The sequence below is a fragment of the Anomaloglossus baeobatrachus genome, chromosome 6 (assembly GCF_048569485.1).
Source record: "Anomaloglossus baeobatrachus isolate aAnoBae1 chromosome 6, aAnoBae1.hap1, whole genome shotgun sequence".
Classification (NCBI taxonomy): domain Eukaryota; kingdom Metazoa; phylum Chordata; class Amphibia; order Anura; family Aromobatidae; genus Anomaloglossus; species Anomaloglossus baeobatrachus.
This window is the reverse complement of record NC_134358.1, coordinates 414,210,373-414,222,669: the sequence shown is the minus strand read 5'-3', so window position 1 is coordinate 414,222,669 and position 12,297 is coordinate 414,210,373. Positions and strand designations below refer to the sequence as shown.

Sequence of the window (12,297 nt, the reverse complement as noted above, 5' to 3'; positions counted from 1 at the left end):
GGCCTCCTCTATTTTTTCCAGTGTATGTTGGAGACCAGGTCTGTATCAGACTTGTTGTAGATGTTATTTTTGAACTCTGAGAACAAGAGTCTTTAAATTTACCAATATATAATGATACCCCAAAGACACCGTGATGCAAATGTACAAAACATTTTATTTTATAGCGCACAGGGTATTGCAGTACATACAAGATAACATCATAAAAACCGGAATGAGAGAGTGAAGGAAGAGGGGAGACCCCACGTGACCCAGGACATATATCAAAGATTATGGCGGACCTGCCATACCAAATGAATGCATGTCGTTATTATAGCAGCCTCATGCCCATACAAGAAAGGCCCTAAATAGAGGCCCAAAAGATCTATTGTGTCGCTAATTATCAGCCCCATGGCCTGAAACCTGTGACTTAATACCGAATCATGACATGATTCGGTATTAAGTCACAGGTTTCAGGCCATGGGGCTGATAATTAGCGACACAATAGATCTTTTGGGCCTCTATTTAGGGCCTTTCTTGTATGGGCATGAGGCTGCTATAATAACGACATGCATTCATTTGGTATGGCAGGTCCGCCATAATCTTTGATATATGTCCTGGGTCACGTGGGGTCTCCCCTCTTCCTTCACTCTCTCATTCCGGTTTTTATGATGTTATCTTGTATGTACTGCAATACCCTGTGCGCTATAAAATAAAATGTTTTGTACATTTGCATCACGGTGTCTTTGGGGTATCATTATATATTGGTAAATTTAAAGACTCTTGTTCTCAGAGTTCAAATGTATCAGTTTCGAGTTGTTGCCTATAATTTCTGGTCTTTTATTTTATATTTGTTGTAGATGTTAGGTTAGGTGCTAACCACCTATTTTTCTTTTTCCTTTTTAGATGCCTTATTCCAGGTAACAAAATGTAATTGTGCACTCCATTTCACCCAGTAGCAATAGAGAACACAGTCTGTATCATTCAGTCTGTATCCTATCTCGTCGTTTTGGCCGGACCATGGTACCTTGACATTGTCATGGTTAGGTATGGGGCGAAGGTCCATACTCTGGCAGACTACTGCCTGCTTGCGTCACTTTGCGTGCTTGTGCACAGAGCAGAAGACAGTCTTGAGCAGTACATCTCTGAATTCTTGATACCATCAATGAAATGTAGCTCCTCAACACCAGCAGGACTTATTGAGCCCCACATAAGGACACTGCCACCATTGTTTCACTGTACATGTTTCATTGTAGGCACCATACATCTTTCTCACCTTTTGACACTATTCAGTTCTGAGGCCATTCGTTCCAAATTGGTCTCATCACTCCAGACCTTAGATTACCTGTAGTCTTCATATTGGTCATGGGCCCTGGAAAACTGTAGGCAGGCTTTTTGAACATGGGTTTTAGGAGAGACTTCCTTCATGGACAACATCCATAGATGATATTCCTCTGCACAGTGTACACCGTACTATGTCCTGGGAAACACTCCCCCAAGGTTTCCTTTCTACTTCTCTAGTTAACTGCATGGAACTTGAATAGCAATTTTCTTCAACCCTTCTCTTCAGAAGACACTTCTGTTTAGGTGTTAATTTCTGGTGTTGGTCTAGACGTCTCTATGAAATGGTTGCAGTTCCATCTTTGTTAATTTTTTGTATCACTTTTGCTACAGTACAATAATACCTTGACTTAAGAGTGCACCAACCAACTTACACATTTTTGAAGATAAGAGCTGTTGCTCTGTTTTCTTTTTGCTTCATGATGTGAACAGAAATGTGAGGTACAAGCAGCTTATACTCTGTCCGATCCTCCACAGCGCAGCTTGCTCATTTCATGCAGACAGCTGATCAGTGTGTGAAAGCACGTAAGCTGATCAGTGTGTAAGCACACTGATAAGCTGACTGCATAAGATGAGGATGCCATGCAGAGGGAAACCGGAGGGAGGGTGAGTAATAGTTTTTTTTAAGTGTGCAGTGTGATGGGGGCCATGTGCCAGGATGGGGGATCATATGTACCAGGATGGGAGGCCACAAACCATGATAGGGGATCCTATATACTAGGATGGGGGACATATACCATATACCAGGATAGGGATCATACATACCAGGATGGGGGGGGCATGTACCAGGATGGGGGGGGCCACGTACCAGGATGGGGGGGCCATGTACCAGGATGGGGTGGCCATGTGCCAGGATGGGGTGGCCATGTGCCAGGATGGGAGGCCATGTACCAGGATGGGGGGCCATGTACCAGGATGGGGGGCCATGTACCAGGATGGCGGCCATGTACCAGGTTTGGGCGCTATGTACAAGGATAAATGATCATATGTATCAGGGTGGGGAACATATATACCTGGATGGGGGCCACATACTAGGTTGGGGGATCATATATACAGTACCAGGATGGGGGCCATATTCCAGGATGGTGGGCCATATTCCAGGATGGTGGGCCATAAGTAGGGTCTGGAACGGGTCAATAGCATTTCAATTAATTTTAATGGAGAAATTTAATTTGACATAAGAGCAGATTGAGCTTGGTCACACAATAAATTAAACTCGTAAGTTTAGATATTACTGTATTCTTACTGGTAAGTAAAGCTTTGCTGATCTACTTGTAGCCTTCACCTTTCTTATGTAAAGAAATGTTTTCTTCCCCAATCTTGACATTTCTAATCCATGCTTTGCCATTGTGACAGCATGAAATGGGAAGGGGTTTTCTTTATGCAACGCCCCTTTATAGTCCGCTGTCTGCTGGACACCTGTTTAATGAATATTTTAAACTATAAAGAATAATTAGACTTACCTGTGGTTAAATTCTTGTTGATTACAATTTTGAGGTGTAAACTTTAGCTTTGCTCTTAAGATTTTCATTGGGGTGTACTCATTTTCACAACATAGTCTTGAAAAAACATCTGTTTGTAAAATTACTTTTTTGAGGGGGCAAAAATAACAAATCTTGTTTGCAATGAATGACCCACATTTGTGGGAGTTTTTTGAAGTATGGCATCCCATAGAAAATGTTGATTCTGAAAGGAAACTAAAGGTTTTCCGACATATCTGTTGGGGTGTACTCAATTATGCTGATCATTGTATGTGTGCATATGTATATGCTTGTGTGAATATGGAGGAAAGCTTTGTCTGTGTATATATGAGAGCTGTTTGTACGTATGTATGTATCAGAGCTATGTGTGTGTGTGTGTGTGTGTGTGTGTGTGTATACTGCAGAACTGTGTGTATGTATGAGAGATGTGTTTGTATGTAGCACAGCTGTATGTTTATATACAGCAGAGCTGAGTGTGTTTACACAGTTTTGTGTATATGTGTGTGCTGCAGAGCTTGTATCTATAATACTGTATTTTCCGGCGTATAAGATGACCACCAACGTTTTCCAGTTAAAATATAGAGTTTGGGATATATCGTGTGTGTGTATGTATGTATATATATATATATATATATATATATATATATATATATATAGTGTAAAGGTACCGTCACACTAAGCGACGGTCCAGCGATCCCACCAGCAACCTGACCTGGCAGGGATCGCTGGAGCATCGCTACACGGGTTGCTGGTGAGCTGTCACACAGGCAGATCTCACCAGCAACCAGTGATCAGTCCTCATCCAGCAGCGGACGCGTGGAAGCGATGCTGCGCTTGGTAACTAAGGTAAATATTGGATAACCAACCCGATATTTACCTTGGTTACCAGCGCACACCGCTTAGCGCTGGCTCCCTGCACTCCTAGCCACAGTACACATCGGGTTAATTACCCGATGTGTAGTCTGGCTATGTGTGCAGGGAGCCGGCACTGACAGCGTGAGAGCGGCGGACGCTGGTAACGAAGGTAAATATCGGGTAACCAAGGAAAGGGCTTCTTGGTTACCCGATATTTACATTGGTTACCAGCGTCCGCAGAAGCCGACTCCTGCTCACTGCACATTTAGTTGTTGCTGTCTCGCTGTCACACACAGCGATCTGTGCTTCACAGCGGGAGAGCAACAACTAAAAAATGGTCCAGGACATTCAGCAACAACCAGCGACCTCACAGCAGGGGCCAGGTTGTTGCTGGATGTCACACACAGCAACATCGCTAGCAACATCACTGTTACGTCACAAAAGTCGTGCCTCAGCAGCGATGTTTCTTAGTGTGACGTGGCCTTAAGCTGACCTCAGTAATGTCCCCATTGTTTAGGGAAATCCCCTGTTGTAATGTTCTGTGCAGTAACGAGCCCATTGTTTAATAATGCCGCCTGCTGTAATGTCCCCATTGTATACGAAAAATGGAGGGGAGCCAGCAGTGCTTGTGAGTGGCATGCAACAATGAAAAAGTAAAAAGTGTAATATTCACAAATTCATTCCTACTGTAACAATTCAATGAGATTTTTGGCAAATAATTGATCAATAATTTGAGCCCCCCTGCCCCGTCACGGCAAATCTCTATAAGGGGGGTCCCTACACTACATTTATGATATACATACGTACCATAAGGTCTCGTGTAATGTGCAGGACCATATGAGAACATCACCTACCTGAGAAGTGTCAGAACCGCTCCCATGCTGCAAGGGCTGACAACTGCGAGTAGATGGGTAGTCCAGGTGCCAGTGTGTGCGGCAAAACCACACACACCAGCACAATGTCAGAACTGGCCCCCACAGTGCCAGACCAGCAAGCATGGATGAAGGGCGGAACAGCCCCAGGCAGGTGGTGCTTAAGTAATAATGCCTATGGACCAGGGAGCGGTGGCTGTATGTGAACAGGCTCCAACATAAATTTAGATGGCAACAGAAGGAATTTGCAAACCACAATGGGCGTGCACGGCATGGTGGCGGTCAACCACCTGACCACTAAACGAAAAATGGAGGGGAGCCAGCAGTGCTTGTGAGTGGCATGCAACAATGAAAAAGTAAAAAGTGTAATATTCACAAATTCATTCCTACTGTAACAATTCAAACACTTCTGACACTTCTCAGGTAGGTGATGTTCTCATATGGTCCTGCGCATTATACGAGACCTTATGGTACGTATGTATATTATAAATGTAGTGTAGGGACCCCCCTTATAGAGATTTGCCGTGACGGGGCAGGGGGGCTCAAATCATTGATCAATTATTTGCCAAAAATCTCATTGAATTGTTACAGTAGGAATGAATTTGTGAATATTACACTTTTTACTTTTTCATTGTTGCATGCCACTCACAAGCAGTGCTGGCTCCCCTCCATTTTTCGTCCCCATTGTATAGTAATGTCCAATGCAGTAATGTCTCCATTGTTTAATAATGCCCTCCTGCTGGTTCCCTCCTATCATGCACTTGTTTACACACAATAAAAGATATTCTCACCTGTACTCCATGCCCATGCTGTTTCTTGCAGTCCCCACACAGACTCCTCCATGATAGAGTGAACGGAGCGGCCGCAGGATGTTGTCATGGCTTTACTACAGTTGAATACTTTATGGCGCCGAAAAGCATTCAACTGCAGTAAAGCGCGTCCAATAGACAGGGCAGCGGCTACTGTCAGCGCTTTACTGCAGTTGAATGCTTTGTGGTGCCAAAAAGCATTCAACAGAAGTAAAGCCATGACGATATCCTGCAGCTGCCACTTCGTTCATGCTATCACGGAGGCGTCTGTGTGCCTGTGGACTGCAAGAAACAGCTGGAGGCACCGCGGCAATAGAGGACGGGTGAGAATATCTTTTATTGTGTGTAAAATGATGACACCCGGCGTATAAGACGACCCCCGATTTTTGTGAAGATTTTCAGGGGTTAAAAAGTCGTCTTATACGCCGGAAAATACGGTAGCTATATTTGTATAATGCACATGCTACAGAGAAACACTAAGAATAGATCTATTACATCCCTATTTAACCTTAAGGCCGCTTTACACGCTACAATTTATCTGATGATTTGTCATCGGGGTCACGGTTTTCGTGACGCACTTCGTTAGCGACGTCGTTGCATGTAACACCTACGTGCGACTCCGAACGATCGCAAATAGGGTGAAAATCGTTGATCGTTGACACGTCGTTCAGTTTCAAAATATTGTTGGTCGTTTGGAACGCAGCAGACATATTGCTACTTTTGACACCCTGCAAACGACGAACAACATCCACACGACCGCCTTGGTCAAACAATATATCGCTGAACGATGTAGCGTCGTTTGTGAGATGTGTACGTTTGACCGCTACAAAACAACCTATGTGCGATCTCGGCAAATCGTAAGAACGATCTGGGGGTGTCACATCACTACTGAGATCGCTAGCGATATCGATGTGTGTAAAGCGGCCTTTAGTGCATTAAATTGGTGATATTAACCGTTCCACCACTTTACCTCGCAAGGGAAGTTTTCATTATATAGCAAAATGTTTTCCTATATTTTGCTGTCTAAACTTGGGGTGCATCTTAGGGTAAGGTGTGCCCGAAAAATACGGTACATATTTATTTAACTCAATTAGACACAATAGGTGATTAGGTACTATACATGTGATCTGGACAGTTCTTTTTATTACTATTACAAGTGTAGAGAAATGAATTGTAAAAAATCCAATATCTTTCCTGCTTATTTTTTTCCATTATCTGTGAATTGAGAAATTCTCACTGGAGCTCCTCTGCCCGTTTGCAGGAATGGCCGGCACAATTCATTTCTTGTCAGACCTGATGGCACCAGAGACTTCACGCTTCCCTGCATTTGAACTTTGATTGGCCGGCAGGAGACTATGGAGAAGAAAACCTGTCGGTGGTTTCAGAAAATGAAGAGCTCAGACTTGTCACATTTGGTGCCTCCACCTCATCTTGCCAACCTAGACTTGTCACCACTTTATACAGAAGAGGAGTCACAGTGTCTTCTCTAGACACCACTGGAACACATTGAGCTGTCCTGATATTTGTCATGAACCTTATGATATGGTTGTATGTTTGTTGCAATGGGTAAATGCTTAGTTGTTTTGTTGTTGTTGTTCTATGTTATTGCATTTTGTAATGGAAATTTTGGCATTGTTTTTGTTTGTTGACCCTCTTAATACAAAATGTAGTTTCATTTGTAGTGTACATTATACTCCAGGATTAACAACAGGTTATGCCCAAAATCACACGTTATCCCCTATCCTACAGATTTTGGAAAATTTGCTGATCGCTGGGGATTCGACTTCTGGGGTCCTCAGCAATCTGGACTTCAGGACTGTGGAACCTCAAGAACAAGGCTCTGCTGGCCCGTTCTAATGGAGCGGAGGTGTGCATGTGCCGACTCTCCTCCATTCACTGTCATGGATTTGCCAGAAATTATTAGTAAAACACTTTTTCTTTTGGGAATAAGCCTTTAACATTGATTTATACAATAAATATGGTCAATGTATTGCTTGCAGAAATGGATGTAGACAGTAAAAAAAAAACAGATGATTTGGGGGGGAGGGTGAACATCAGCACTTTCAATAGATGATTTATCTTAAAGTTTGTGCCAGCCAGTCTTCTGATGACAGTCTGCAGGCACGTAGAATGACTGAATCCGTTTAATGTACAGCGAGCATTCTCCAGTATTGGTAGTGAGCCCTCTGGTGGGAACAATATCTGTAATAACGAGTTTGTGAATAATGTACCTGTCAGGCGTAGGCTAGAAAAATACCTATAATATCTAATTTTTGCAATTTCAGTGATCTAAAAGTGATCAGAGACCTTCATAGGGATGCAATAAAATAGACTACACATTATCAGGTGCAAAACAAACCCATTTACTCAACATAAAAGTAATACTCTGAAATACAAACATTTCAAAACTCCCACCAAATAGCCCCCAGTTATAACACATAACGATTATTAAAAAGAGAAAAATTTGGCACAAAAACATAATTTCAAGGCACCTAAAATAATATTACTCACATAATTATTCAGAATTAGATCCTGAAGTTTCCCCAGAAAAACACACATTTGCAGAGCAAAGAGCAAGAGCAACCTTATAAAGTGTGATATGTTCGTGAACAATGAGCCTGAGAAGCCAGCACAGGTATATATGCCCTCCTGAAGCTCTGCAGACCAACTGTGGTATCAGGTTTCACACAGCAGCTGGAGAGAGGAGATTTCCTGAAAATCTGGTGAGGAAGGAGAAATTAAAGTAAAAGAGAAGCGCCTGTCAGGCACATTAATCCTATCCGAGGGTGAGAGATGGCAGTCTCATAACCACAAATATGCCATTTGCATACATGCGGTCACATGCCAACTAGACGTGCTTGGCTTCACTCAATACAGGTGAAATGAGCATGGACGAGCATATCTACTCTGATTGTGGGCACATATATGCAGTGTAAAGGCTGTAATAATTCAGATGTCTGCAGTCATAAAGAGTGACTGCAGACTTTCATCACAAGACTGGACAAAATGTTTAAGTCAACACAGTACAATAGTAGAGAAATAAGAGTAAACCTGCCTGAGCCTCAGAGGTGCACAATAATGCATCAAACTGTGTAGATTAAATCCTCCTATGTTCATTTCCAATAGAAGTTCTTAGGCAAGAAATTAACTTTAAAGGATAACTTCTTTGGATGACCCTTTTTCTATTAAAGGGATTTTGTCGCTAAGCTTTTGTTATTCCATTCGAGAGCAGCATAATTTTGAGACATAAATCCTGATTCCAGTGATGTATAATTGACTTTACGGCTGCTGTAGTTTTGATCAAATCAAGGTTTTCTCTATTGCAGATCTACCAGTTCTCTGAGTGCTGAGTCTGTATAACCCCACCAACACCACTGATTGACAGCTTTTTGTGTCCATTTTTCTTAGGCATAAAGCTGTGATCAGTGTTAGAGTGTTATGCAGAGCAGGATTACTACTTGGCAGCAGATTTACTAGTCCTCCAGTGCTAATCTGCTGATAAAACAATGATTTTATCAAAACTACAGCAAGCAGTCCAGTAAGTGACACATCTCTGGAATCAGGGTCTCTGTCTCTACTTGATGCCGCTCTCAGCAAAAGTCTGCTGACAGATTCCTTTTAGGCCTCTTTCACACGTCCGTGAAAATCACGCACATTTTTCACGGACATGTCAAAGGTGCGTATTGCCCTCCGTGTGCTGTGTTTATGGCACACTTGTGTTCTCCGTGTTCTATCCGTGATAACACACAGAGAACAGGAACTTTCTGCTCACCTGTCCCTGGCATTGCTGTCCGTGGATCTGATCTACAGTCTCTGACCCTGCCGACTCCCCGCTGCTGCTGCTTCCGGTCCTCGGTGCAGTGAATATGCGATGAGCATAATGAGTGGGGGTCAGAAGCAAGTGACAGCAGCGGCAGAGACAGGAGGGCTGGAGAAGGTGAGTGTAGAAATTCCTTTTAATTCACAGACATGTGTGTTTTCTCCGGTGCGTGTCACAAGGATCACATCCGTGCGGTCCATGTGCCACCTGTGATGCAGGAGAAAAATGGACATGTCTACGTGTGGAGCACACGGGCACACGGTCCATAGCAAAACACGCACGTGAGCGCAGACCCATTTATTTTAATGGGTCTACATGTGCCCGTGTCTCTGGCATGTGAGGAAACGGACCAAACACGTACCGGAGACACGGACGTGTGAAGAGGGCCTTAAAGAGCGTGTACCACCTATATTGTTTTTCATTTTTGTACATGATTATGTCTGCAGCCATCTTGCCTTAGCTGCTGCTAACAGCTTTTAGAGATTTGCTTTACTTTGTTGCTTTACAGCAGCCACATAGACCATAGAGGGCAGTTGTTTGCAGATATTCAGTGACTCTTACAGGAGAGTGTTCTAGGCATGATCTGTGCAGAGGTCATTGTGCAGAGAGGGAGGAGACACATTGTAAAAGTTATGTTCATTGGAATCCGGTGAAATAATGAGATGACTGCTGAAAAGCGATCTTTGTTGAACAGTGAGTATTAGCCTAGAGAAAATTGCAAGATTTCAGGATTTATGAAGAAAATATAAATGGTGGTATGAAAAAATAAAAAAAAATTTACTAAAATTTCTTAAAATACACACTTAACATAAACACTTAATTGAAACTTAAGCTCAAGTTCTGATGATACATTCCCTGAGACATTTCTCGATTTTGCTTCTGCTTATTGCCTATATATTTACAGCAGATCAGTGGCTGTGTGATACCGGAATGTTTTCACGGGCTTGTCAGATACACAAGTCATTCATATATCCCCCAATAAGACAGGGATAGCCATATCTCATTTATGTTGAATGGGTCATGATGGAAAAATGATACGGTGTGAACACTGCATGTTTGGTAAATGTGTTTGTAAGGGCTATCTGCATGTATTATGGGAGGGATATGATATGGACCTTCACTACATGACAGATGAGATTATTTCATGACACCTACTTTGCCTTCCTGAAAACATTTGGGGACATATAGAGATCTGTTAACTGCCCAAAGTGAGAAAATGATTTAAAGGGAACCTGTCACCACTTTTTTGGCCTATAAGCTGCGGCCACCACCAGTGGGCTCTTATATACAGCATTCTAACATGCTGTATATAAGAGCCCAGCCCGCTGTATAGAACATAAACGGTCGCTGCAGTGAATGTGGCTCAAATGGCCGTCTTCATCCTCCTGTGCCTCCTCTTTCGGCCATCTTCGTCCTCCTTCTGAAGCCGCGGTGCATGACACGTCTACGTCATACACACTCGCCGGTCCTGCGCATGCGCACTACAATACTTTGATCTGCCCTGCTCAGAGCAGATCAAAGTGCGCCTCCTCAGGACCTGAATGTCAGAGAGTGTGTATGACGTTGGACACGTCATGCACCGCGGTTTAAGAAGATGGAGAACAAGGATGGCCGAAAGAGGAGGTGCCGGCACCGGAGGACGAAGACTCCCATTTGAGCCACATCCACCACAGCGACCGGTTTATCTACAGCGGGCTGGGCTCTTATATACAGCATGTTAGAATGCTGTATATGAGAGCCCAATGGTGGTGGCCGCAGCTTATAGGGCAAAAAACTGGTGACAGGTTCCCTTTAAATAAATTCTTCCACCTTCTTAAAGGTAATATGTCACCAGGTTTTCACTATGGCGTCTACAGTATGAGCATCATAATGTAGGTGCAGAGACCTTGATTCCAGAAACTTATCACTTACTGGGCTACTTGCTGTAGTTTTGATGCAATTTTCGGTTTATCTGCTGCAGCTCTACCAGCTCTCTGAATGCTGAGCTCTGTATAACCCCGGCCACACTTCAGTAGTGGAGACAGGATTATACGGAGCTCATAATTGAAGACTATGTGGCAGTGGGTTTCCTACTCCCCTAGTGAAAGAAGCCCAGTAAGTGAGACATTGCTGGAATCAGGGTCTCTGCCCCTACATCATACTGCTCTCACATAATGCCACAAAAATCTGGTAACAGATTACCTTTATCTACAGATTGTTGTGCCAGTAATTACTCCGAGGACGTCACTGCATGCACCATTTGTACCAAGCTTGTATAGACAGAGGGCTTGGTCTTCATGTGGGTATTTGCTGGTAATTCTATAGTACGTGGCTTGTGTTAGTGTGGAATGTAAGGATTGAGCATTGTTTGATTTGTGGTACCTAGGATTCACATGATACTTTATCCGTGTTATGTCACAGTTAATGTAAGGATAATTTGTGAAGTATGTGGTGGCAACAAAAATAGGGAAGCAATTGTAATATATTCTAAGAAGTCAATTCAGACTTTCCAGAAGATTGTCTATCTAGTCATGAGAATCCGATGATTTCGGTGATGTACGGCCCATGTACTATCAGACTCCACGGCATTGCTTTTGGTTGGGATTAGTTGTTTGACTTTAGGATGTGTGTGTGTCTCTGATGCTCAGTATGTACCTAAAATATTAGAGGTTAATTACCTGCAATACTGTCGTTTACATGTTCACGTGTTCTGTGTTTCTATGTTTGTGACCTTTTATTGCTGTGGTCAAAGTATAAAAAACTGATAATTGCCTGTGACTTTACCTGTAAGTCTTCTGCACCAAAACTAAATTCTGTTTATATGAATCAGTATATTTTGATTGAATAAATAAAAACCAATGTGCACATGTGAAGTGGAAGTCAATTTTGGTGTATGTTCCCTATAAACACTGGGACCTATCGTAATTATAATACAAATGTTTCTATGCCCTATAATAAGCCTGACATACAAGAGCATCTCAATAAATTAGAAGAGCCTCAAAAAGTTAATTTATTTCAATAATTCAATATAAAATGGTAAAGACATATATTATATAGGGTCATTACACACACAGTGATATATTTCAAGTGTTTATTTCTGTTAATGCTGATGATTATGGCTTACAGCCAATGGAAACCCAACAGTCATCTCAGAAAATTAAAAT

The 12,297-nt window shown here is 42.6% G+C and overlaps 1 protein-coding gene across 1 annotated transcript in view; it reads left to right on the top strand.

Moving 5' to 3' along the window:
• LANCL2 (LanC like glutathione S-transferase 2) overlaps positions 1 to 12,006 on the top strand; it is an 88,426-nt gene extending 76,420 nt beyond the window's left edge. The window contains exon 9 of the mRNA XM_075315152.1: positions 6,596 to 12,006. Coding sequence (XP_075171267.1) covers positions 6,596 to 6,672 — 77 coding nt within the window. The 3' untranslated portion in view covers positions 6,673 to 12,006. The remainder of the gene's footprint in view (positions 1 to 6,595) is intronic.
• Positions 12,007 to 12,297: the final 291 nt, after the last annotated feature.